Source organism: Lagopus muta, chromosome 1 (assembly GCF_023343835.1).
Source record: "Lagopus muta isolate bLagMut1 chromosome 1, bLagMut1 primary, whole genome shotgun sequence".
NCBI lineage: Eukaryota > Metazoa > Chordata > Aves > Galliformes > Phasianidae > Lagopus > Lagopus muta.
Window position 1 is genome coordinate 2,106,025 of NC_064433.1, and position 27,231 is coordinate 2,133,255.

The following is a 27,231-nucleotide window of genomic DNA, read 5'->3' on the forward strand; positions in this document are numbered from 1 at the left end:
TATGGCAGTCGAGGTTGAACCTTCCCACCACTATTTCACCACATTCTGTCAGCATGTGATAGATGGCAGAAGAGGAGCAGTCTAACAAAACAGCATCTGACATGGAAATGTGCATGAAAAAAATAACGTAATGAAATCAATGTGAAAAACAATGGAACTCAATGACATTCATTAATGCTTGTTGAACTATTCTGGACACCAAACAGTGTCTCCACAGCTGTGAGCAGAGTTAAGTGGTACATGGTGCCTTTCAGTAGTGGCAAAAGCGTGAGTAGATAGCCTGTAGTAGATGATGCAGATTTTCATAAGCATGGCATACAGGCTCTTGTTCATTGCTAGAGAGGTTGCATATGCTAATGGTGGTGGCTATGTTAAAACACAGTAGCCAAGAATTTGCTCTATAAAATACTGTTCTTGAGCTCTCTGTCTCTTGCACTTACAATTGAAATAAATACGAGGGATTACACTCAGAGTGACCTACATATACACAAGTTTTGTAGCAGTGTGTATTAAAAATAAAGGAAGACAGGGAGTACAAATCTAGCTCCCTCAAAATAAAAAAACATCAGTCGTTAATACACAAGAATGTTAGAGAACACAGTCTGTATGATATGAAAATTTCTATTATTTGCTCCAAGAAGTAGTTGTTCAAGAGTTTCGCTGAGTAACCATTCTTTACCCGTTGTTCCAAATGGAGAGAATTGTATATATTTGAGATAATTAGCTAATTTGACTAAATAATTAAGCGTTAATCACAGAATCACAGAATCACAGAATTGTAGGGGTTGGAAGGGACCTCCAGAGATCATCGAGTCCAACCCCCCTGCCAAAGCAGGTTCCCTACACCAGGTAGCACAGGTAGGCATCCAGGCAGGTCTTGAACGTCTCCAGAGAAGGAGACTCCACCACCTCCCTGGGCAGCCTGTTCCAGTGCTCCGTCACCCTCACTGTAAAGAAGTTCTTGCGCATGTTTGTGCGGAACTTCCTATGCTCCAGTTTCTGGCCGTTTCCCCTTGTCCTGTCTCCACTCACCACTGAAAAGAGTCCGGCCTCGCCATTCTGCCCCCCACACCTTAGATATTTATAGACCTGGATCAGGTCCCCTCTCAGTCTCCTTTTCTCAAGGCTGAACAGACCCAGTTCACTCAGCCTTTAATACTAAAGTTGTAAGTTAAATATCACAAAAAAAATAGCCTGGGAAGAATATACGGAGATTGCCTGCATGTTCAGAGATAAGATCAAAAAACACAAGACAAAGATGGAGTTGAAATTGGCAAGGGGCGAGAAAAATAGCAAGAAGGGGTTATGCAGGTACATAGGCAGGAGGAAACAGAGCAAGGAGAGCGTAAGCCCTCTAATAAACGAGAACAGAGACCTGGCTTCCTCAGAGATGGAAAAAGCTGAGGTGCAAAGTCAGCCAGTCTGAAGATGACACCAAGCTGAGCTCGTGGTAGTAATGGTGATGAGAGCACGGTTGGACTAGATGGAGGAGCAGCTGAGGGAGCTGGGATTGTTTAGTCTGGAGAAGAGGAGGCTCAGGGCAGACCTCATTGCACTCTACAACTTCCTGAAGGGAGGCTGTGAAGAGGAATTTGGCCTCTTCTCCCAGGCAACAAACAGGACCCAAGGAAATGGCCACAAGTTGTACCGGAGGAGGCTAAGATCAGACATGAGGAAAAACTTTTTCCCCCCGACAGTGGTCAGGCACTGGAATGGCTGCCCACGGAGGCGGTGGAGTCGCCGTCCCTGGCAGTGTTCAGGAGGCGTCCGGATGAGGAGCTACGAGATATGGTTTAGTGGCTCGTGGTACGAATGGTGACGGGAGGACGGTTGGACTAGATGGGCCTGTATGTCCTTTCCAACCTTGTGATTCTACAATTCTATGATTCTATGAAAGGTTGCCCCCAGAAACCTTTGGTGGAGCTGCCACCCTCCTGCTTGGAAGCCAAGGGCCCGCGCCCATGAGGCGGTGACCGTGATGTCACAGTGGGTGTCACAGAGCGGCCATTGTGACGCGTGAAGCTTGGAGCAGAGCAAAGGGTGCCGGGCTCAGGGGGAGTCACTGCGGCCTGGTGAGGCGTGGAGAGAGGAGGGACTCTCGCAGTGCTCACCGTCGACGCAAATCATGTATGCTAGGAAGCGGAAGTTGTCTGACTCGCAAGAGCCAGGTGAGAGCGCAGCATCGCTGAGCCCCGCTCCCGACACTGGGCAGAGGGGTGCTGGGGCTGTGCCTGCTGCTGAGAGCTGAGAGGGGAGGAAGGGGCAGGCAGGAGCTCCCAGACAGGCCTGGGGCAGGGCCCCTCTGCTCCTTGGCAAGGGGGCCCATCTTGGGCTGTGGCTGCCTTGCCTTGGGCCTGCCGTGGCCCCTTCCCCTCCACCGCCTCCAGCCAGCACGGCAGGCACAGAGCAGGACCCTGGGGACGGCCCTCAGGGACACCTGGCCCCGCCACCTGCTCACCGCTGCTCACTTTTCCTCTCTCCTCTGCAGCGTGCGTGCTGTGTGGCTCGGTCGATTACGACCTGGACACCTACGGGCGCATGTTTGACCAGATCGGGTTTAGGGTCCACGAGTTCTGCTTGGTGAGTTCCCTCGAGCAATCCTGACTGCTTCCTGCCGGGACGCTCCCCTTCTTCCTGTCCTCATGAGATCCTGCTCTTTTCTCTCCTACAGATTTTTGCCAACATCTCTTTTGACGAAACACCAACAGACCAGGGAACTGTGCACATTGATTATGCTGCCCTCACAACCAAGGTCAAGCAGGCAAACCAGAAGGTGAGGACCTGAACGGAGCAGGCAGATTTGTGCCCCGAGGGGCTCACACCAGCTTAGCCTGGACGCAAAGAAAGCAATTGCAGCCTTTCCAACCGCCTCCAGGACAAAGTCCTGCAATTGGAGATGCGCCCTGTCCGCCAGGCGGCTTTGTAGAGTGTGACCAAGCAATTCCCACACCCTGTGCCCTGCCCAGAGGTCTGGGGCTGGCTGCAGAGGCCCTGAGCCTGCTGCTGATGGGGCTGTTCTGCTCTTTCCAGAAATGCTGTGTTTGTGGAGAGAGGGGCGCTGCCATCACGTGCACAGAGAGCGGCTGTAAACGAAGCTTCCACCTGCCGTGTGCCAAGGACGGGCAGTGCGTCACCCAGTTCTTTGGGCTGCACAGGTAAGGGCTGTCAGCAGCAGCCAAGCCAGGGAGGATCCCACAGCGACAGCTCCCAGCAGCCTGCCAGAGCCAGAGACAGGGCCTGGGGCTCCTTCGCAGTCCTCTGCCTTCCACCCATCACTTCTCAGCGTGCCCATCCCTTCCATCTTCCCCCAGGTCCTACTGCTTTGAGCACTGCCCTCGACAGACAGCAGTGACAGCTTCAGCAACCGGCACCCGCTGCGCCATCTGCCAGGAGACCGTGGGGAACATTGCATCCTACCACACCCTGACGTGCTCGGTTTGCAAACATGCCTGGTTCCACCGGGACTGCATCCAGGTAGGAGTCCTCCCCTCACCCTGCAGGCACGCTTAGTGCTAAGCAGCACCAGGCGCTGCTCACGCTCACTCTGCTTGTTCTTCTCCTGCAGCAACAGGCCTTGAATGATGGCAAGGAGTGCTTCCGCTGCCCTGTCTGTCAAGACAATGCTCTTTTCTGCATAGAGATGTCCATCCTCGGGATCCGAATCCCAGACAGCGTGGAGTCCTTCTGCCAAACCATGCAGATGAGAAGGTGTGAACACTGGGCCTGCCAGCGAGTGTCTCTGCAGTCCTGGCCTTTGGCCGTCACAGGAGCACGTGCCTCAGCTTCATGGAGAAGCTGGAAATGGGGTTGGGGTGGATGAGAGGGGATAACCTTGGATCTGGTGCTGGCAATGCTGGAGCCTCATCACTTTCCCTCCCTTCTTTTATAGAACACCAGCATGGGAGGACGAGCGTGCATTCGCAACACTTCAGCAGAGGCACAGGTGCTGTGATGCCATCGTGTGCTTTTACCACGGAGGCAGGGAGCTGGCAGAAGAAGAGGGGTGAGTTACCGCAGCAGCTCTCTGTGGATCCGTGGGGGATGTCACGGAGCCTCAGCACAGGCTGGGGCAGCAAGGACTGAGCAGCAGAGATGTGCCGGGGACTCCCTGGCTAGGCTCACTTGGTCCTCAAAGCCACAACCCCCTTGCTTCCCCAGGCCCTGGCAGCTGATCCTGTGCAGCTCCTGTGGAGTGGAGAGCACCCACCGGCAGTGCTCCTACTCAAGCATCAGGATGAACATGTGGGACTGTGACAGATGTGCTGGCCTGGGTACCGGTAAGAGGCGATGAGTCGCGAGGCACGGGGATGGGGCCAGGCAAGGCCTGGCAGCAAGTGCTCGGGGCAGCTTTGCCAGAGTCTCTCTGCTCCAGGAGGGATGGCAGCCTGTCCCTACCCGGAGCTACAGGTTCCTCCTGCTGACCTTCCGCCTCCCCTTACAGCCTCCGCCGCCATCTCGGAGCTCGCGGCACTCAGCACTGCCAGCCAGCAGAGCAGCCTGGAGCCATCCCACAGCCCCCAGGAGCACGAGCACAACTGCTCCGGCCCCGACAGCCAGGCAGCATCCGAGCCATCACACAGGTCCCAGCTGCCGCAGCTCAGCTGCCAGACCAGTGAGCTGGGGACAACCTGCTCACATGGTCCTGACCATCAGGATACAGTGGAGCAGCACCAAGCACAGCATGGGAGCAGCCATACACCCACCCCAGACACTGAAAGCAGCTCCCGCATCTCCACCAGACGGGGCAGATCGGGATCCTCCAGAGCAGCCACAGCAGCTGCACGCAGGAGGCGTCCCAGGCAGCGGAGAACAAGCCGCACACGAAGCCGCTCCCCGCTGCAAGGTCGGGCCCCAGGATCCCAGAGCCCGACCAGAAGACCTCGAGGCAGCAGGCGAACACCATCTCCAGCTGCTCAGAACAGAACCCGCAGCACCACCAGAGCGGCAAGGCGGAGGTCCTCGAGGGCTCCCCTGCATTCACACCCTGCGGAGTGGCCCGGGCAGACAGGGGAGGCCCGCATGCAAAGCCGTTCCTCAGTGGCACAACGAGCCACATATGTCCTCAGCCGGTGCAGAAGAGGCTGCAGGAGAAAGCCCCAACAGCAGAGGCTTTCCCGGCCATGAAGTGACTCCCGGGTCTAACATTGAAGCCAACAACCACCTCCCATAAGCCCAAAAGAAGATGCCGTGTTCCAACAGTGCGGTCTATCCAGGCATGTTGTCACTCCTGGGTGCAACATCGATCCAACATCTGCTGACCCCCCGCACAATCAGCCCAAAAAAGGTGACATGGAAGCAGTTCCAACCGGGGGGGCATCCCAGGCACAAAGGCACTCCTGGGTCTAAGATCGGAGCCAACATCCGCACCCCGGCACAATTTGCCTGAAGGCAGACGCATGGAAACAGCCGCGGGCCAGTACCATGTGCTGGCTCTAGCCCCAAGTGTCCAACACAATAAACCCAACCATCCCCCACCCATTTCTTTGTCAGCTTCCTTTTCTCCGCTTGTCCTGATGTGGGCAGACTAAGGCGCTGGGATCACAGGGTTTCCTCCTCCTCAGCACCTTCCTTGATGAGGCCCTCTTGCTTCAGCTGCAGCAAGTGTCACGCTTGCAGGCTCTTGTCCTGATGGGGGATTTCAACCACCCGCACGTGTGGCCGCTGGGATAGCGGCACGGCGGGTGGCAGACAATCCAGGGCATTCCTGGGGCCTGTTGAGGATAACTTCCTGGTCCAGGCATTAGATGGAGCGAGCCGAGGTGAAGCCTTACAAGAGCCGCTCTCCATCAGATTTGAGAAACCATGGCAGTTGGGTGAAATCCCTGGTGACTGGCAAAAAGGAAACATGACTCCAAGTTTAAGAAGGGCAGAAAGGATGACCCGGGGACCTAGAGGCTGGTGAGCCTCACCTCTGTGCCTGGGATGATCATGGAGCAGATCCTCCTGCTCACCATGTGAAGGCACACAGGAGACCAAGAGGTGACCCGAGACAGCCGGCGTGGCTTCACCAAAGGCGGATCTTGCCTGACCAATTAATCTGGTGGCCCTTTGTGATGGAGGGTGGCAGCGGTGGACGGGGAAAAGGCGAGGGATGTCATCTCCCCGGCCTTCTGCAAAGCCTTTGACACGGTCCCTCACCTCATCCTTCTCTGTAAATGGGAATGGTATGGATTTGAAGGAGGCAGTGCTCGCTGGATGAAGAAGTGGTTGGCTGATGGCAGCCAAAGGCTTGTGATCAACGGTTCTCTGTCTGGGTGGAGGCCGGTCACGAGAGGTGCCCCCTAGGGATCAGGGGGCTTGGGATGGGTGCTGCCATTGTCTGCATGTTTAGAGATGATATCAGGAAAGCGAAGCCACAGGAGGATCTGAACTTGGAAGGGATGTGAAAAATAGCAAGGGTTTCTACAGGTCCATGGGCAGGTAGAGACTGACCAAGGAAAGTGTTCCACCTCTGATAAATGAAAACAGAGAACTTGGGTCCTGTGCTCTTCAACACCTTGATAAAGGATATAGACGATGGAGTTGGGCGCACTCTCAGCAAGTCTGCAGACAACACCCAGCTCAGTGATGCTGTCGATCCATTCGAGGAAAGGGAAACCATCCAGAGGAACCTGGACAGGCTGGAGAAGTGGGCCTATTGGAACCTAAGGCGTTGCTCTGTGGCTTGGGCAATCCCAGATATTTACACAGACTAGAGGAAGAACCCCTTGAGAGCAAGCCTGCAGAGAAGAACTTACATGTCCTGGTGTTCAAGAAGGTGGTCATGAGGCAGCAGTGTGGCTAGCAGCCCAACAAGCCAGCTGTATCCTGGGTAGTATTAAACAAGGAGTGGCCTGCAGGGACAGCTAGGGGATTGTCCCCCTTTTCTCACCTCCTGTGAGACTGCATTTGGAGTATTGCATCCAGGCCTGGGGCTCCCAGTACATGAAGGACGTGGAGCTCTTGGAGCAGGTGCAGAGGAGGGCCACTAAGATGACCAGAGGGCTGGAGCACCTCTGCCATGAGGAAAGGTTGAGGGAACCGGGTTTGTTGCTTGGGGAAGAGAAGGATTCAGGAGACCTCATTGTGGCCTTCCAGTACTTGTACTGAGCGTAGAAACAGAAGGGAGCCCCTCTTCAACTTTTTAACAACTTGAAGCTGCAAGACGGCTGGTTGAAATTCATATGTTTAAGAGCTGTTTTCACTGGGAACTGTGGAAAATGTCAGGTGCGTATGAAATACAAAAAGCAACACATTCACATCCTCTCACTCATTCACATTCTTAATTAGTTTTGTTTTGTTTTTTTTTCTTTTTATTTTTCTCCCAGATCTTCTAAGGAGTTCTTAGAGCCTCAGCATAAGCTGCTCATTTTGACCCTGGTGCATAAGATCACCATATCTTTCTGACCCCTTTTACAACTGCTTACAGGGGTGGATAACGATAGGATACAAAGGGGAATGGTTTTAAAACTAAGACAGGAGAGGTTTAGATTAGATATTAGGGGGAAGTTTTTTCACTCGGAGGGTGGTGATGCACTGGAACAGGTTGCCCAAGGAGGCTGTGGATGCTCCATCCCTGGAGGTATTCAAGGCCAGGCTGGATGTGGCTCTGGGCAGCCTGGTCTGGTGGCTGACAATCCTGCCCATGGCAGGAGGGTTGAAACTGGATGATTTTTGAGACACTTTTCAACCCAGGCCATTCTCTGATTCCATGAAATGTACTCATTAAAGAGAAAAATCTGTGTTTTCTCCCATTTTTCCTGTGTTTTTTACTCTTAGCAAGATGCACTGGTGAAATCAGGACTTCAGGGAAATTCATGTGATTAAATAAATGAGGTTCTATTGCTGGACAAAAAGGGATGTATCAGAATGTGAAAAACCTTTTACAGAAATATAGCAGTCTCATCTGACCTGTTGAGCAACGACTCCGGGCTCCTGCTCAATTGTTCCTCCTGAATTTTTCCCATCTCTATGTGCCACACTTCTCATCCAGAGGGCTTTTCAGGAAAGAATCTTTTCAGGCAGTGCTACAAGTCTCCTTTTCTCACACATCCTTCTTCTCTAATGTCCTGGCTCACTTTTTCCCATCTCTATGTGCCACAGAATCCATTGTTCAAATAGGGTAAGTCAACAAGGTGTATATGCAAAGCTGGATCATTTGAGACTTAGGGATACTGCAGTAAGAAAAAGGATGGAGAGCTAGAGTTCTGGGATATAAGCAAACAGGAACACTCCTTGAGGAGCAACAGAACAGGATGATGTTAACTACCTTCATTTTGATCTCGTAATTCTTTGCAAGAAGTCGTGGTCATGGTATTAGGAAATGAGCAAATCTTTAAAAACCCTTTGTGTCAGCGTGACTAAGGACACAGGGATGTAGCCATCTGCTCAGCCAAAGACTATGCTTCATTACTTCAGATACTGGGGTCAGGGAGATGATCTCCAGAGGTTTGTTTCAGTGTCAGCTGTCCTGTGATTCTCTAATTTCTTCTATTTCATTGGAGTCTGATTGTAAAATCGATATAATAATGAAAGGAATTGCAATGCGAAGATACTTTACTCATGGAGATACTCAGGCATACCAGCCACAGAGATTGCAAAATATCCTATGTGTATACAAGTTCTGCACCAAATCCTGCAATTGGATGGTTGTTGGTGCGAAGATGTATTTTTTCCAAGGGACTAAGGCACTCCTGAAGGTACCTCAGGTGAGAAAACACACAGACAGATTGGGGATCTCAAGAGGAGACATAAACATGGAGGGCTGCAAGGAGAGAGAGGCTCTTCAACGTTTTCAGTTTCAGCACTAATGAAGAGCAGTGAGCGTGCTTACATTGAAGTTGCTTATTAGGAAAAAATTCTTTCCAGAAAGAGTGGTTGGACGTTGGAGCAGCGTGCTCAGGGAGGTGGGGGATTCACTTTCCCTTGTGGTGTTGAAGAAGAGGATAGATGTGGCACTGAGAGACATGGTTGGGTGGGCATGGTGGGGATGGGTTGGGGGTTGGTCTACGTGATCTTAGTGGTGCTTTCCAACCTTACTTATTTTGTTTCTATGATTCCTTGATCAACAATTTTTTGGAAAGATGGTAATCCAGTGGAGAATGTGTCACGGAGTTGACCAGATCAATCTATGTCCGTGACAGGGGCGACAGGCCTCTGCCCTCCCCCCCCACCCCAGTCCCACAAAAATGGAAAGGAAGGAAGGAAGGGAGGAAAAGAGCAGCGGCAACAATCTATGGGGGAAAACTTATTTTACTATAATATTGGAATACAAAATAACACAATATATACAATTTAATTGCAATTGAGATCAATAAATCAGACAAGATGAGAGAGAGAGAGTTCCCGGGACCGATTCAAACCTGAAAAGCTTGGAACGGCTAGGAAAGCACCTCCAGCACCCACTGCAAGGCAGCAAGAGAGCGCCCCCCCCACCCAGAAGGGCCAGATCCCGTGACTGCTGTAATGTACAGGGATAGGTACTTGGAATTGGGGCAGTGACACTTTAATGCCCCGTACACTACATGATGTTTTGATGTGGAATACTGAAATCCAAAAACAGAAAACAAAACCCAAAACAAAAACATCGAACCATGACATTCCACCCCTTATTCTACATCGTTACATCATGCTTAAAATATATATATATATATACAAACAAACAAAAAACAAAAAACAAACAAAAAAAATTAAAATGCATTACACACACATGGTTATATGCATATGCATAGAATTAGTGACTGCACTCCCCCAGCATCAAGTTTCCTTGTGGTACACATTGGACATCCCCATTCTTCTGCATTACCCACCAAGTGGATCCTGGTCCCTGGGCAAAAACTGTACCACGGAGAGGTTTGCCCTTTCCAGAAGCTGGAAGAACCCAAACTGCCTTTCCTAACATGTTCTTTACATGTACAACAGGGACTTTATCTCCCTCTACGGTATGTAGGGAACTGGATTGGTTAGGACCATCACGACTGATAGATCCTCTGGTATTGACTAACCAGGTAGCTTCTGCCAGATGTTTCTCCCAGTGCTTAAATGTTCCGCCACCCAGTGCTTTTAGCATTGTTTTTAACAATCCATTGTAGCGTTCAATTTTACCAGAGGCTGGTGCACGATAGGGAATATGGTAAATCCACTCGATGCCATGATCTTTGGCCCAAGTATTTACAAGAGAATTTTTGGAATGAGTCCCATTATCTGACTCAATCCTTTCTGGGGTGCCATGTCGCCACAGGACTTGATTCTCGAGACCCAGTGTGGTGTTTCGGGCAGTAGCATGGGGTACTGCATATGTTTTGAGCCACCCAGTGGTTGCCTCCACCAGTAGTAAGCACATAATGCTTACCATTGCGAGATCGTGGCAAGGAGATATAATCAACCTGCCATGCCTCCCCATATTTGTACTTTTGCCATCGCCCTTCCTCCCAGAGAGGTTTCATCCTCTTGGCTTGTTTGATGATGGCACATGTTTCACAGTTATGATGCTTCCCATTTTATTATGCTGGACCACGATGTCTGAAGCAGATGTTGGTGGTATGGCAGTCGAGGTTGAACCTTCCCACCACTATTTCACCACATTCTGTCAGCATGTGATAGATGGCAGAAGAGGAGCAGTCTAACAAAACAGCATCTGACATGGAAATGTGCATGAAAAAAATAACGTAATGAAATCAATGTGAAAAAAAATGGAACTCAATGACATTCATTAATGCTTGTTGAACTATTCTGGACACCAAACAGTGTCTCCACAGCTGTGAGCAGAGTTAAGTGGTACATGGTGCCTTTCAGTAGTGGCAAAAGCGTGAGTAGATAGCCTGTAGTAGATGATGCAGATTTTCATAAGCATGGCATACAGGCTCTTGCTCATTGCTAGAGAGGTTGCATATGCTAATGGTGGTGGCTATGTTAAAACACAGTAGCCAAGAATTTGCTCTATAAAATACTGTTCTTGAGCTCTCTGTCTCTTGCACTTACAATTGAAATAAATACGAGGGATTACACTCATAGTGACCTACATATACACAAGTTTTGTAGCAGTGTGTATTAAAAATAAAGGAAGACAGGGAGTATAAATCTAGCTCCCTCAAAATAAAAAAACATCAGTCGTTAATACACAAGAATGTTAGAGAACACAGTCTGTATGATATGAAAATTTCTATTATTTGCTCCAAGAAGTAGTTGTTCAAGAGTTTAGCTGAGTAACCATTCTTTACCCGTTGTTCCAAATGGAGAGAATTGTATATATTTGAGATAATTAGCTAATTTGACTAAATAATTAAGCGTTAATCACAGAATCACAGAATCACAGAATTGTAGGGGTTGGAAGGGACCTCCAGAGATCATCGAGTCCAACCCCCCTGCCAAAGCAGGTTCCCTACACCAGGTAGCACAGGTAGGCATCCAGGCAGGTCTTGAACGTCTCCAGAGAAGGAGACTCCATCACCTCCCTGGGCAGCCTGTTCCAGTGCTCCGTCACCCTCACTGTAAAGAAGTTCTTGCGCATGTTTGTGCGGAACTTCCTATGCTCCAGTTTCTGGCCGTTTCCCCTTGTCCTGTCTCCACTCACCACTGAAAAGAGTCCGGCCTCGCCATTCTGCCCCCCACACCTTAGATATTTATAGACCTGGATCAGGTCCCCTCTCAGTCTCCTTTTCTCAAGGCTGAACAGACCCAGTTCACTCAGCCTTTAATACTAAAGTTGTAAGTTAAATATCACAAAAAAAATAGCCTGGGAAGAATATACGGAGATTGCCTGCATGTTCAGAGATAAGATCAAAAAACACAAGACAAAGATGGAGTTGAAATTGGCAAGGGGCGAGAAAAATAGCAAGAAGGGGTTATGCAGGTACATAGGCAGGAGGAAACAGAGCAAGGAGAGTGTAAGCCCTCTAATAAACGAGAACAGAGACCTGGCTTCCTCAGAGATGGAAAAAGCTGAGGTGCAAAGTCAGCCAGTCTGAAGATGACACCAAGCTGAGCTCGTGGTAGTAATGGTGATGAGAGCACGGTTGGACTAGATGGAGGAGCAGCTGAGGGAGCTGGGATTGTTTAGTCTGGAGAAGAGGAGGCTCAGGGCAGACCTCATTGCACTCTACAAGTTCCTGAAGGGAGGCTGTGAAGAGGAATTTGGCCTCTTCTCCCAGGCAACAAACAGGACCCAAGGAAATGGCCACAAGTTGTACTGGAGGAGGCTAAGATCAGACATGAGGAAAAACTTTTTCCCCCCGACAGTGGTCAGGCACTGGAATGGCTGCCCACGGAGGCGGTGGAGTCGCCATCCCTGGCAGTGTTCAGGAGGCGTCCGGATGAGGAGCTACGAGATATGGTTTAGTGGCTCGTGGTACGAATGGTGACGGGAGGACGGTTGGACTAGATGGGCCTGTATGTCCTTTCCAACCTTGTGATTCTACAATTCTATGATTCTATGAAAGGTTGCCCCCAGAAACCTTTGGTGGAGCTGCCACCCTCCTGCTTGGAAGCCAAGGGCCCACGCCCATGAGGCGGTGACCGTGATGTCACAGTGGGTGTCACAGAGCGGCCATTGTGACGCGTGAAGCTTGGAGCAGAGCAAAGGCTGCCGGGCTCAGGGGGAGTCACTGCGGCCTGGTGAGGCGTGGAGAGAGGAGGGACTCTCGCAGTGCTCACCGTCGACGCAAATCATGTATGCTAGGAAGCGGAAGTTGTCTGACTCGCAAGAGCCAGGTGAGAGCGCAGCATCCCTGAGCCCCGCTCCCGACACTGGGCAGAGGGGTGCTGGGGCTGTGCCTGCTGCTGAGAGCTGAGAGGGGAGGAAGGGGCAGGCAGGAGCTCCCAGACAGGCCTGGGGCAGGGCCCCTCTGCTCCTTGGCAAGGGGGCCCATCTTGGGCTGTGGCCGCCTTGCCTTGGGCCTGCCGTGGCCCCTTCCCCTCCACCGCCTCCAGCCAGCACGGCAGGCACAGAGCAGGACCCTGGGGACGGCCCTCAGGGACACCTGGCCCCGCCACCTGCTCACCGCTGCTCACATTTGCTCTCTCCTCTGCAGCGTGCGTGCTGTGTGGCTCGGTCGATTACGACCTGGACACCTACGGGCGCATGTTTGACCAGATCGGGTTTAGGGTCCACGAGTTCTGCTTGGTGAGTTCCCTCGAGCAATCCTGACTGCTTCCTGCCGGGACGCTCCCCTTCTTCCTGTCCTCATGAGATCCTGCTCTTTTCTCTCCTACAGATTTTTGCCAACATCTCTTTTGACGAAACACCAACAGACCAGGGAACTGTGCACATTGATTATGCTGCCCTCACAACCAAGGTCAAGCAGGCAAACCAGAAGGTGAGGACCTGAACGGAGCAGGCAGATTTGTGCCCCGAGGGGCTCACACCAGCTTAGCCTGGACGCAAAGAAAGCAATTGCAGCCTTTCCAACCGCCTCCAGGACAAAGTCCTGCAATTGGAGATGCGCCCTGTCCGCCAGGCGGCTTTGTAGAGTGTGACCAAGCAATTCCCACACCCTGTGCCCTGCCCAGAGGTCTGGGGCCGGCTGCAGAGGCCCTGAGCCTGCTGCTGATGGGGCTGTTCTGCTCTTTCCAGCAATGCTGTGTTTGTGGAGAGAGGGGCGCTGCCATCACGTGCACAGAGAGCGGCTGTGAACGAAGCTTCCACCTGCCGTGTGCCAAGGACGGGCAGTGCGTCACCCAGTTCTTTGGGCTGCACAGGTAAGGGCTGTCAGCAGCAGCCAAGCCAGGGAGGATCCCACAGCGACAGCTCCCAGCAGCCTGCCAGAGCCAGAGACAGGGCCTGGGGCTCCTTCGCAGTCCTCTGCCTTCCACCCATCACTTCTCAGCGTGCCCATCCCTTCCATCTTCCCCCAGGTCCTACTGCTTTGAGCACTGCCCTCGACAGACAGCAGTGACAGCTTCAGCAACCGGCACCCGCTGTGCCATCTGCCAGGAGACCGTGGGGAACATTGCATCCTACCACACCCTGACGTGCTCGGTTTGCAAACATGCCTGGTTCCACCGGGGCTGCATCCAGGTAGGAGTCCTCCCCTCACCCTGCAGGCACGCTTAGTGCTAAGCAGCACCAGGCGCTGCTCACGCTCACTCTGCTTGTTCTTCTCCTGCAGCAACAGGCCTTGAATGATGGCAAGGAGTGCTTCCGCTGCCCTGTCTGTCAAGACAATGCTCTTTTCTGCATAGAGATGTCCATCCTCGGGATCCGAATCCCAGACAGCGTGGTGTCCTTCTGCCAAACCATGCAGATGAGAAGGTGTGAACACTGGGCCTGCCAGCGAGTGTCTCTGCAGTCCTGGCCTTTGGCCGTCACAGGAGCACGTGCCTCAGCTTCATGGAGAAGCTGGAAATGGGGTTGGGGTGGATGAGAGGGGATAACCTTGGATCTGGTGCTGGCAATTCTGGAGCCTCATCACTTTTCCTCCCTTCTTTTATAGAACACCAGCATGGGAGGACGAGCGTGCATTCACATCACTTCGGCAGAGGCACAGGTGCTGTGATGCCATCGTGTGCTTTTACCACGGAGGCAGGGAGCTGGCAGAAGAAGAGGGGTGAGTTACCGCAGCAGCTCTCTGTGGATCCGTGGGGGATGTCACGGAGCCTCAGCACAGGCTGGGGCAGCAAGGACTGAGCAGCAGAGATGTGCCGGGGACTCCCTGGCTAGGCTCACTTGGTCCTCAAAGCCACAACCCCCTTGCTTCCCCAGGCCCTGGCAGCTGATCCTGTGCAGCTCCTGTGGAGTGGAGAGCACCCACCGGCAGTGCTCCTACTCAAGCATCAGGATGAACATGTGGGACTGTGACAGATGTGCTGGCCTGGGTACCGGTAAGAGGCGATGAGTCGCAAGGCACGGGGCTGGGGCCAGGCAAGGCCTGGCAGCAAGTGCTCGGGGCAGCTTTGCCAGAGTCTCTCTGCTCCAGGAGGGATGGCAGCCTGTCCCTACCCGGAGCTACAGGTTCCTCCTGCTGACCTTCCGCCTCCCCTTACAGCCTCCGCCGCCATCTCGGAGCTCGCGGCACTCAGCACTGCCAGCCAGCAGAGCAGCCTGGAGCCATCCCACAGCCCCCAGGAGCACGAGCACAACTGCTCCGGCCCCGACAGCCAGGCAGCATCCGAGCCATCACACAGGTCCCAGCTGCCGCAGCTCAGCTGCCAGACCAGTGAGCTGGGGACAACCTGCTCACATGGTCCTGACCATCAGGATACAGTGGAGCAGCACCAAGCACAGCATGGGAGCAGCCATACACCCACCCCAGACACTGAAAGCAGCTCCCGCATCTCCACCAGACGGGGCAGATCGGGATCCTCCAGAGCAGCCACAGCAGCTGCACGCAGGAGGCGTCCCAGGCAGCGGAGAACAAGCCGCACACGAAGCCGCTCCCCGCTGCAAGGTCGGGCCCCAGGATCCCAGAGCCCGACCAGAAGACCTCGAGGCAGCAGGCGAACACCATCTCCAGCTGCTCAGAACAGAACCCGCAGCACCACCAGAGCGGCAAGGCGGAGGTCCTCGAGGGCTCCCCTGCATTCACACCCTGCGGAGTGGCCCGGGCAGACAGGGGAGGCCCGCATGCAAAGCCGTTCCTCAGTGGCACAACGAGCCACATATGTCCTCAGCCGGTGCAGAAGAGGCTGCAGGAGAAAGCCCCAACAGCAGAGGCTTTCCCGGCCATGAAGTGACTCCCGGGTCTAACATTGAAGCCAACAACCACCTCCCATAAGCCCAAAAGAAGATGCCGTGTTCCAACAGTGCGGTCTATCCAGGCATGTTGTCACTCCTGGGTGCAACATCGATCCAACATCTGCTGACCCCCCGCACAATCAGCCCAAAAAAGGTGACATGGAAGCAGTTCCAACCGGGGGGGCATCCCAGGCACAAAGGCACTCCTGGGTCTAAGATCGGAGCCAACATCCGCACCCCGGCACAATTTGCCTGAAGGCAGACGCATGGAAACAGCCGCGGGCCAGTACCATGTGCTGGCTCTAGCCCCAAGTGTCCAACACAATAAACCCAACCATCCCCCACCCATTTCTTTGTCAGCTTCCTTTTCTCCGCTTGTCCTGATGTGGGCAGACTAAGGCGCTGGGATCACAGGGTTTCCTCCTCCTCAGCACCTTCCTTGATGAGGCCCTCCTGCTTCAGCTGCAGCAAGTGTCACGCTTGCAGGCTCTTGTCCTGATGGGGGATTTCAACCACCCGCACGTATGGCCGCTGGGATAGCGGCACGGCGGGTGGCAGACAATCCAGGGCATTCCTGGGGCCTGTTGAGGATAACTTCCTGGTCCAGGCATTAGATGGAGCGAGCCGAGGTGAAGCCTTACAAGAGCCGCTCTCCATCAGATTTGAGAAACCATGGCAGTTGGGTGAAATCCCTGGTGACTGGCAAAAAGGAAACATGACTCCAAGTTTAAGAAGGGCAGAAAGGATGACCCGGGGACCTAGAGGCTGGTGAGCCTCACCTCTGTGCCTGGGATGATCATGGAGCAGATCCTCCTGCTCACCATGTGAAGGCACACAGGAGACCAAGAGGTGACCCGAGACAGCCGGCGTGGCTTCACCAAAGGCGGATCTTGCCTGACCAATTAATCTGGTGGCCCTTTGTGATGGAGGGTGGCAGCGGTGGACGGGGAAAAGGCGAGGGATGTCATCTCCCCGGCCTTCTGCAAAGCCTTTGACACGGTCCCTCACCTCATCCTTCTCTGTAAATGGGAATGGTATGGATTTGAAGGAGGCAGTGCTCGCTGGATGAAGAAGTGGTTGGCTGATGGCAGCCAAAGGCTTGTGATCAACGGTTCTCTGTCTGGGTGGAGGCCGGTCACGAGAGGTGCCCCCTAGGAATCAGGGGGCTTGGGATGGGTGCTGCCATTGTCTGCATGTGTAGAGATGAGATCAGGAAAGCAAAGCCACAGGAGGATCTGAACTTGGAAGGGATGTGAAAAATAGCAAGGGTTTCTACAGGTCCATGGGCAGGTAGAGACTGACCAAGGAAAGTGTTCCACCTCTGATAAATGAAAACAGAGAACTTGGGTCCTGTGCTCTTCAACACCTTGATAAAGGATATAGACGATGGAGTTGGGCGCACTCTCAGCAAGTCTGCAGACAACACCCAGCTCAGTGATGCTGTCGATCCATTCGAGGTAAGGGAAACCATCCAGAGGAACCTGGACAGGCTGGAGAAGTGGGCCTATTGGAACCTAAGGCGTTGCTCTGTGGCTTGGGCAATCCCAGATATTTACACAGACTAGAGGAAGAACCCCTTGAGAGCAAGCCTGCAGAGAAGAACTTACATGTCCTGGTGTTCAAGAAGGTGGTCATGAGGCAGCAGTGTGGCTAGCAGCCCAACAAGCCAGCTGTATCCTGGGTAGTATTAAACAAGGAGTGGCCTGCAGGGAGAGCTAGGGGATTGTCCCCCTTTACGCACCTCCTGTGAGACTGCATTTGGAGTATTGCATCCAGGCCTGGGGCTCCCAGTACATGAAGGACGTGGAGCTCTTGGAGCAGGTGCAGAGGAGGGCCACTAAGATGACCAGAGGCCTGGAGCACCTCTGCTATGAGGAAAGGTTGAGGGAAGCGGGTTTGTTGCTTGGGGAAGAGAAGGATTCAGGAGACCTCATTGTGGCCTTCCAGTACTTGTACTGAGCGTAGAAACAGAAGGGAGCCCCTCTTCAACTTTTTAACAACTTGAAGCTGCAAGACGGCTGGTTGAAATTCAAATCTTTAAGAGCTGTTTTCACTGGGAACTGTGGAAAATGTCAGGTGCGTATGAAATACAAAAAGCAACACATTCACATCCTCTCACTCATTCACATTCTTAATTAGTTTTGTTTTGTTTTTTTTTCTTTTTATTTTTCTCCCAGATCTTCTAAGGAGTTCTTAGAGCCTCAGCATAAGCTGCTCATTTTGACCCTGGTGCATAAGATCACCATATCTTTCTGACCCCTTTTACAACTGCTTACAGGGGTGGATAACGATAGGATACAAAGGGGAATGGTTTTAAAACTAAGACAGGAGAGGTTTAGATTAGATATTAGGGGGAAGTTTTTTCACTCAGAGGGTGGTGATGCACTGGAACAGGTTGCCCAAGGAGGCTGTGGATGCTCCATCCCTGGAGGTATTCAAGGCCAGGCTGGATGTGGCTCTGGGCAGCCTGGTCTGGTGGCTGACAATCCTGCTCATGGCAGGAGGGTTGAAACTGGATGATTTTTGAGACACTTTTCAACCCAGGCCATTCTCTGATTCCATGAAATGTACTCATTAAAGAGAAAAATCTGTGTTTTCTCCCATTTTTCCTGTGTTTTTTACTCTTAGCAAGATGCACTGGTGAAATCAGGACTTCAGGGAAATTCATGTGATTAAATAAATGAGGTTCTATTGCTGGACAAAAAGGGATGTATCAGAATGTGAAAAACCTTTTACAGAAATATAGCAGTCTCATCTGACCTGTTGAGCAACGACTCCGGGCTCCTGCTCAATTGTTCCTCCTGAATTTTTCCCATCTCTATGTGCCACACTTCTCATCCAGAGGGCTTTTCAGGAAAGAATCTTTTCAGGCAGTGCTACAAGTCTCCTTTTCTCACACATCCTTCTTCTCTAATGTCCTGGCTCACTTTTTCCCATCTCTATGTGCCACAGAATCCATTGTTCAAATAGGGTAAGTCAACAAGGTGTATATGCAAAGCTGGATCATTTGAGACTTAGGGATACTGCAGTAAGAAAAAGGATGGAGAGCTAGAGTTCTGGGATATAAGCAAACAGGAACACTCCTTGAGGAGCAACAGAACAGGATGATGTTAACTACCTTCATTTTGATCTCGTAATTCTTTGCAAGAAGTCGTGGTCATGGTATTAGGAAATGAGCAAATCTTTAAAAACCCTTTGTGTCAGCGTGACTAAGGACACAGGGATGTAGCCATCTGCTCAGCCAAAGACTATGCTTCATTACTTCAGATACTGGGGTCAGTGAGATGATCTCCAGAGGTTTGTTTCAGTGTCAGCTGTCCTGTGATTCTCTAATTTCTTCTATTTCATTGGAGTCTGATTGTAAAATCGATATAATAATGAAAGGAATTGCAATGCGAAGATACTTTACTCATGGAGATACTCAGGCATACCAGCCACAGAGATTGCAAAATATCCTATGTGTATACAAGTTCTGCACCAAAACCTGCAATGGGATGGTTGTTGGTGCGAAGATGCATTTTTTCCAAGGGACTAAGGCACTCCTGAAGGTACCTCAGGTGAGAAAACACACAGACAGATTGGGGATCTCAAGAGGAGACATAAACATGGAGGGCTGCAAGGAGAGAGAGGCTCTTCTACGTTTTCAGTTTCAGCACTAATGAAGAGCAGTGAGCGTGCTTACATTGAAGTTGCTCATTAGGAAAAAATTCTTTCCAGAAAGAGTGGTTGGACGTTGGAGCAGCCTGCTCAGGGAGGTGGTGGATTCACTTTCCCTTGTGGTGTTGAAGAAGAGGATAGATGTGGCACTGAGAGACATGACTTCTGTGATGTACAGGGATAAGTACCTGGAATTGGGGCAGTGACACTTTAATGCCCCGTACACTACATGACGTTTTGATGTGGAATACTGAAACCCAAAAACCAAAAACAAAAACAAAAACATCGAACCATGACATTCCACCCCTTATTCTACATCGTTACATCATGCTTAAAATATATATACATATATACAAACAAACAAAAAACAAAAAACAAACAAACAAAAAAATTAAAATGCATTACACACACATGGTTATATGCATATACATAGAATTAGTAACTGCACTCCCCCAGCATCAAGTTTCCTTGTGGTACACATTGGACATCCCCATTCTTCTGCATTACCCACCAAGTGGATCCTGGTCCCTTGGCCAAAAACTGTACCACGGAGAGGTTTGCCCTTTCCAGAAGCTGGAAGAACCCAAACTGCCTTTCCTAACATGTTCTTTACATGTACAACAGGGACTTTATCTCCCTCTACGGTATGTAGGGAACTGGATTGGTTAGGACCATCACGACGGATAGATCCTCTGGTATTGACTAACCAGGTAGCTTCTGCCAGATGTTTCTCCCAGTGCTTAAATGTTCCGCCACCCAGTGCTTTTAGCATCGTTTTTAACAATCCATTGTAGTGTTCAATTTTACCAGAGGCTGGTGCACGATAGGGAATATGGTAAATCCACTCGATGCCATGATCTTTGGCCCAAGTATTTACAAGAGAATTTTTGGAATGAGTCCCATTATCTGACTCAATCCTTTCTGGGGTGCCATGTCGCCACAGGACTTGATTCTCAAGACCCAGTGTGGTGTTTCGGGCAGTAGCATGGGGTACTGCATACGTTTTGAGCCACCCAGTGGTTGCCTCCACCAGTAGTAAGCACATAATGCTTACCATTGCGAGATCGTGGCAAGGAGATATAATCAACCTGCCATGCCTCCCCATATTTGTACTTTTGCCATCGCCCTTCCTCCCAGAGAGGTTTCATCCTCTTGGCTTGTTTGATGATGGCACATGTTTCACAGTTATGATGCTTCCCATTTTATTATGCTGGACCACGATGTCTGAAGCAGATGTTGGTGGTATGGCAGTCGAGGTTGAACCTTCCCACCACTATTTCACCACATTCTGTCAGCATGTGATAGATGGCAGAAGAGGAGCAGTCTAACAAAACAGCATCTGACATGGAAATGTGCATGAAAAAAATAACGTAATGAAATCAATGTGAAAAAAAATGGAACTCAATGACATTCATTAATGCTTGTTGAACTATTCTGGACACCAAACAGTGTCTCCACAGCTGTGAGCAGAGTTAAGTGGTACATGGTGCCTTTCAGTAGTGGCAAAAGCGTGAGTAGATAGCCTGTAGTAGATGATGCAGATTTTCATAAGCATGGCATACAGGCTCTTGTTCATTGCTAGAGAGGTTGCATATGCTAATGGTGGTGGCTATGTTAAAACACAGTAGCCAAGAATTTGCTCTATAAAATACTGTTCTTGAGCTCTCTGTCTCTTGCACTTACAATTGAAATAAATACGAGGGATTACACTCAGAGTGACCTACATATACACAAGTTTTGTAGCAGTGTGTATTAAAAATAAAGGAAGACAGGGAGTACAAATCTAGCTCCCTCAAAATAAAAAAACATCAGTCGTTAATACACAAGAATGTTAGAGAACACAGTCTGTATGATATGAAAATTTCTATTATTTGCTCCAAGAAGTAGTTGTTCAAGAGTTTCGCTGAGTAACCATTCTTTACCCGTTGTTCCAAATGGAGAGAATTGTATATATTTGAGATAATTAGCTAATTTGACTAAATAATTAAGCGTTAATCACAGAATCACAGAATCACAGAATCACAGAATTGTAGGGGTTGGAAGGGACCTCCAGAGATCATCGAGTCCAACCCCCCTGCCAAAGCAGGTTCCCTACACCAGGTAGCACAGGTAGGCATCCAGGCAGGTCTTGAACGTCTCCAGAGAAGGAGACTCCATCACCTCCCTGGGCAGCCTGTTCCAGTGCTCCGTCACCCTCACTGTAAAGAAGTTCTTGCGCATGTTTGTGCGGAACTTCCTATGCTCCAGTTTCTGGCCGTTTCCCCTTGTCCTGTCTCCACTCACCACTGAAAAGAGTCCGGCCTCGCCATTCTGCCCCCCACACCTTAGATATTTATAGACCTGGATCAGGTCCCCTCTCAGTCTCCTTTTCTCAAGGCTGAACAGACCCAGTTCACTCAGCCTTTAATACTAAAGTTGTAAGTTAAATATCACAAAAAAAATAGCCTGGGAAGAATATACGGAGATTGCCCGCATGTTCAGAGATAAGATCAAAAAACACAAGACAAAGATGGAGTTGAAATTGGCAAGGGGCAAGAAAAATAGCAAGAAGGGGTTATGCAGGTACATAGGCAGGAGGAAACAGAGCAAGGAGAGCGTAAGCCCTCTAATAAACGAGAACAGAGACCTGGCTTCCTCAGAGATGGAAAAAGCTGAGGTGCAAAGTCAGCCAGTCTGAAGATGACACCAAGCTGAGCTCGTGGTAGTAATGGTGATGAGAGCACGGTTGGACTAGATGGAGGAGCAGCTGAGGGAGCTGGGATTGTTTAGTCTGGAGAAGAGGAGGCTCAGGGCAGACCTCATTGCACTCTACAACTTCCTGAAGGGAGGCTGTGAAGAGGAATTTGGCTTCTTCTCCCAGGCAACAAACAGGACCCAAGGAAATGGCCACAAGTTGTACCGGAGGAGGCTAAGATCAGACATGAGGAAAAACTTTTTCCCCCCGACAGTGGTCAGGCACTGGAATGGCTGCCCACGGAGGCGGTGGAGTCGCCGTCCCTGGCAGTGTTCAGGAGGCGTCCGGATGAGGAGCTGCGCGATATGGTTTAGTGGCTCGTGGTACGAATGGTGACGGGAGGACGGTTGGACTAGATGGGCCTGTATGTCCTTTCCAACCTTGTGATTCTACAATTGTATGATTCTATGAAAGGTTGCCCCCAGAAACCTTTGGTGGAGCTGCCACCCTCCTGCTTGGAAGCCAAGGGCCCGCGCCCATGAGGCGGTGACCGTGATGTCACAGTGGGTGTCACAGAGCGGCCATTGTGACGCGTGAAGCTTGGAGCAGAGCAAAGGCTGCCGGGCTCAGGGGGAGTCACTGCGGCCTGGTGAGGCGTGGAGAGAGGAGGGACTCTCGCAGTGCTCACCGTCGACGCAAATCATGTATGCTAGGAAGCGGAAGTTGTCTGACTCGCAAGAGCCAGGTGAGAGCGCAGCATCCCTGAGCCCCGCTCCCGACACTGGGCAGAGGGGTGCTGGGGCTGTGCCTGCTGCTGAGAGCTGAGAGGGGAGGAAGGGGCAGGCAGGAGCTCCCAGACAGGCCTGGGGCAGGGCCCCTCTGCTCCTTGGCAAGGGGGCCCATCTTGGGCTGTGGCTGCCTTGCCTTGGGCCTGCCGTGGCCCCTTCCCCTCCACCGCCTCCAGCCAGCACAGCAGGCACAGAGCAGGACCCTGGGGACGGCCCTCAGGGACACCTGGCCCCGCCACCTGCTCACCGCTGCTCACTTTTCCTCTCTCCTCTGCAGCGTGCGTGCTGTGTGGCTCGGTCGATTACGACCTGGACACCTACGGGCGCATGTTTGACCAGATCGGGTTTAGGGTCCACGAGTTCTGCTTGGTGAGTTCCCTCGAGCAATCCTGACTGCTTCCTGCCGGGACGCTCCCCTTGTTCCTGTCCTCATGAGATCCTGCTCTTTTCTCTCCTACAGATTTTTGCCAACATCTCTTTTGACGAAACACCAACAGACCAGGGAACTGTGCACATTGATTATGCTGCCCTCACAACCAAGGTCAAGCAGGCAAACCAGAAGGTGAGGACCTGAACGGAGCAGGCAGATTTGTGCCCCGAGGGGCTCACACCAGCTTAGCCTGGGCGCAAAGAAAGCAATTGCAGACTTTCCAACCGCCTCCAGGACAAAGTCCTGCAATTGGAGATGCGCCCTGTCCGCCAGGCGGCTTTGTAGAGTGTGACCAAGCAATTCCCACACCCTGTGCCCTGCCCAGAGGTCTGGGGCCGGCTGCAGAGGCCCTGAGCCTGCTGCTGATGGGGCTGTTCTGCTCTTTCCAGCAATGCTGTGTTTGTGGAGAGAGGGGCGCTGCCATCACGTGCACAGAGAGCGGCTGTGAACGAAGCTTCCACCTGCCGTGTGCCAAGGACGGGCAGTGCGTCACCCAGTTCTTTGGGCTGCACAGGTAAGGGCTGTCAGCAGCAGCCAAGCCAGGGAGGATCCCACAGCGACAGCTCCCAGCAGCCTGCCAGAGCCAGAGACAGGGCCTGGGGCTCCTTCGCAGTCCTCTGCCTTCCACCCATCACTTCTCAGCGTGCCCATCCCTTCCATCTTCCCCCAGGTCCTACTGCTTTGAGCACTGCCCTCGACAGACAGCAGTGACAGCTTCAGCAACCGGCACCCGCTGCGCCATCTGCCAGGAGACCGTGGGGAACATTGCATCCTACCACACCCTGACGTGCTCGGTTTGCAAACATGCCTGGTTCCACCGGGACTGCATCCAGGTAGGAGTCCTCCCCTCACCCTGCAGGCACGCTTAGTGCTAAGCAGCACCAGGCGCTGCTCACGCTCACTCTGCTTGTTCTTCTCCTGCAGCAACAGGCCTTGAATGATGGCAAGGAGTGCTTCCGCTGCCCTGTCTGTCAAGACAATGCTCTTTTCTGCATAGAGATGTCCATCCTCGGGATCCGAATCCCAGACAGCGTGGTGTCCTTCTGCCAAACCATGCAGATGAGAAGGTGTGAACACTGGGCCTGCCAGCGAGTGTCTCTGCAGTCCTGGCCTTTGGCCGTCACAGGAGCACGTGCCTCAGCTTCATGGAGAAGCTGGAAATGGGGTTGGGGTGGATGAGAGGGGATAACCTTGGATCTGGTGCTGGCAATGCTGGAGCCTCATCACTTTCCCTCCCTTCTTTTATAGAACACCAGCATGGGAGGACGAGCGTGCATTCGCAACACTTCAGCAGAGGCACAGGTGCTGTGATGCCATCGTGTGCTTTTACCACGGAGGCAGGGAGCTGGCAGAAGAAGAGGGGTGAGTTACCGCAGCAGCTCTCTGTGGATCCGTGGGGGATGTCACGGAGCCTCAGCACAGGCTGGGGCAGCAAGGACTGAGCAGCAGAGATGTGCCGGGGACTCCCTGGCTAGGCTCACTTGGTCCTCAAAGCCACAACCCCCTTGCTTCCCCAGGCCCTGGCAGCTGATCCTGTGCAGCTCCTGTGGAGTGGAGAGCACCCACCGGCAGTGCTCCTACTCAAGCATCAGGATGAACATGTGGGACTGTGACAGATGTGCTGGCCTGGGTACCGGTAAGAGGCGATGAGTCGCGAGGCACGGGGCTGGGGCCAGGCAAGGCCTGGCAGCAAGTGCTCGGGGCAGCTTTGCCAGAGTCTCTCTGCTCCAGGAGGGATGGCAGCTTGTCCCTACCCGGAGCTACAGGTTCCTCCTGCTGACCTTCCGCCTCCCCTTACAGCCTCCGCCGCCATCTCGGAGCTCGCGGCACTCAGCACTGCCAGCCAGCAGAGCAGCCTGGAGCCATCCCACAGCCCCCAGGAGCACGAGCACAACTGCTCCGGCCCCGACAGCCAGGCAGCATCCGAGCCATCACACAGGTCCCAGCTGCCGCAGCTCAGCTGCCAGACCAGTGAGCTGGGGACAACCTGCTCACATGGTCCTGACCATCAGGATACAGTGGAGCAGCACCAAGCACAGCATGGGAGCAGCCATACACCCACCCCAGCCACTGAAAGCAGCTCCCGCATCTCCACCAGACGGGGCAGATCGGGATCCTCCAGAGCAGCCACAGCAGCCGCACGCAGGAGGCGTCCCAGGCAGCGGAGAACAAGCCGCACACGAAGCCGCTCCCCGCTGCAAGGTCGGGCCCCAGGATCCCAGAGCCCGACCAGAAGACCTCGAGGCAGCAGGCGAACACCATCTCCAGCTGCTCAGAACAGAACCCGCAGCACCACCAGAGCGGCAAGGCGGAGGTCCTCGAGGGCTCCCCTGCATTCACACCCTGCGGAGTGGCCCGGGCAGACAGGGGAGGCCCGCATGCAAAGCCGTTCCTCAGTGGCACAACGAGCCACATATGTCCTCAGCCGGTGCAGAAGAGGCTGCAGGAGAAAGCCCCAACAGCAGAGGCTTTCCCGGCCATGAAGTGACTCCTGGGTCTAACATTGAAGCCAACAACCACCTCCCATAAGCCCAAAAGAAGATGCCGTGTTCCAACAGTGCGGTCTATCCAGGCATGTTGTCACTCCTGGGTGCAACATCGATCCAACATCTGCTGACCCCCCGCACAATCAGCCCAAAAAAGGTGACATGGAAGCAGTTCCAACCGGGGGGGCATCCCAGGCACAAAGGCACTCCTGGGTCTAAGATCGGAGCCAACATCCGCACCCCGGCACAATTTGCCTGAAGGCAGACGCATGGAAACAGCCACGGGCCAGTACCATGTGCTGGCTCTAGCCCCAAGTGTCCAACACAATAAACCCAACCATCCCCCACCCATTTCTTTGTCAGCTTCCTTTTCTCCGCTTGTCCTGATGTGGGCAGACTAAGGCGCTGGGATCACAGGGTTTCCTCCTCCTCAGCACCTTCCTTGATGAGGCCCTCTTGCTTCAGCTGCAGCAAGTGTCACGCTTGCAGGCTCTTGTCCTGATGGGGGATTTCAACCACCTGCACGTATGGCCGCTGGGATAGCGGCACGGCGGGTGGCAGACAATCCAGGGCATTCCTGGGGCCTGTTGAGGATAACTTCCTGGTCCAGGCATTAGATGGAGCGAGCCGAGGTGAAGCCTTACAAGAGCCGCTCTCCATCAGATTTGAGAAACCATGGCAGTTGGGTGAAATCCCTGGTGACTGGCAAAAAGGAAACATGACTCCAAGTTTAAGAAGGGCAGAAAGGATGACCCGGGGACCTAGAGGCTGGTGAGCCTCACCTCTGTGCCTGGGATGATCATGGAGCAGATCCTCCTGCTCACCATGTGAAGGCACACAGGAGACCAAGAGGTGACCCGAGACAGCCGGCGTGGCTTCACCAAAGGCGGATCTTGCCTGACCAATCAATCTGGTGGCCCTTTGTGATGGAGGGTGGCAGCGGTGGACGGGGAAAAGGCGAGGGATGTCATCTCCCCGGCCTTCTGCAAAGCCTTTGACACGGTCCCTCACCTCATCCTTCTCTGTAAATGGGAATGGTATGGATTTGAAGGAGGCAGTGCTCGCTGGATGAAGAAGTGGTTGGCTGATGGCAGCCAAAGGCTTGTGATCAACGGTTCTCTGTCTGGGTGGAGGCCGGTCACGAGAGGTGCCCCCTAGGGATCAGCGGGCTTGGGATGGGTGCTGCCATTGTCTGCATGTGTAGAGATGAGATCAGGAAAGCAAAGCCACAGGAGGATCTGAACTTGGAAGGGATGTGAAAAATAGCAAGGGTTTCTACAGGTCCATGGGCAGGTAGAGACTGACCAAGGAAAGTGTTCCACCTCTGATAAATGAAAACAGAGAACTTGGGTCCTGTGCTCTTCAACACCTTGATAAAGGATATAGACGATGGAGTTGGGCGCACTCTCAGCAAGTCTGCAGACAACACCCAGCTCAGTGATGCTGTCGATCCATTCGAGGTAAGGGAAACCATCCAGAGGAACCTGGACAGGCTGGAGAAGTGGGCCTATTGGAACCTAAGGCGTTGCTCTGTGGCTTGGGCAATC

At 52.5% G+C, this 27,231-nt stretch overlaps 2 protein-coding genes across 2 annotated transcripts; both read left to right on the top strand.

Moving 5' to 3' along the window:
- The first annotated feature begins 2,125 nt into the window (after positions 1-2,125).
- LOC125685709 (PHD finger protein 7-like) lies at positions 2,126-5,129 on the top strand. The gene is made up of 10 exons (XM_048929013.1): positions 2,126-2,168; positions 2,489-2,580; positions 2,672-2,773; positions 3,031-3,155; positions 3,312-3,474; positions 3,566-3,708; positions 3,890-4,003; positions 4,159-4,277; positions 4,442-4,467; positions 4,740-5,129. Exons 1-10 carry the CDS (start codon positions 2,126-2,128, stop codon positions 5,127-5,129), a joined length of 1,317 nt encoding a protein of 438 aa, XP_048784970.1.
- A 17,553-nt stretch (positions 5,130-22,682) lies between these two features.
- LOC125685792 (PHD finger protein 7-like) lies at positions 22,683-25,835 on the top strand. Its single transcript, XM_048929205.1, has 8 exons — positions 22,683-22,725; positions 23,046-23,137; positions 23,229-23,330; positions 23,588-23,712; positions 23,869-24,031; positions 24,123-24,265; positions 24,536-24,834; positions 24,999-25,835. Exons 1-8 carry the CDS (start codon positions 22,683-22,685, stop codon positions 25,679-25,681), a joined length of 1,650 nt encoding a protein of 549 aa, XP_048785162.1. The 3' UTR covers positions 25,682-25,835.
- The last annotated feature ends 1,396 nt before the right edge of the window (positions 25,836-27,231 follow it).

Excerpts from the sequence above, each read along its gene's own strand:
- LOC125685709 (XM_048929013.1), top strand. The coding sequence starts at position 2,126 with ATGTATGCTAGGAAGCGGAAGTTGTCTGACTCGCAAGAGCCAG. Across the intron at positions 2,169-2,488 it reads GTCTGACTCGCAAGAGCCAG|CGTGCGTGCTGTGTGGCTCG; the intron begins GTGAGAGCGCAG and ends TCTCCTCTGCAG. Across the intron at positions 2,581-2,671 it reads GGGTCCACGAGTTCTGCTTG|ATTTTTGCCAACATCTCTTT; the intron begins GTGAGTTCCCTC and ends TCTCTCCTACAG.
- LOC125685792 (XM_048929205.1), top strand. The coding sequence starts at position 22,683 with ATGTATGCTAGGAAGCGGAAGTTGTCTGACTCGCAAGAGCCAG. Across the intron at positions 23,713-23,868 it reads CAGTTCTTTGGGCTGCACAG|GTCCTACTGCTTTGAGCACT; the intron begins GTAAGGGCTGTC and ends ATCTTCCCCCAG. Across the intron at positions 24,835-24,998 it reads ATGTGCTGGCCTGGGTACCG|CCTCCGCCGCCATCTCGGAG; the intron begins GTAAGAGGCGAT and ends CTCCCCTTACAG.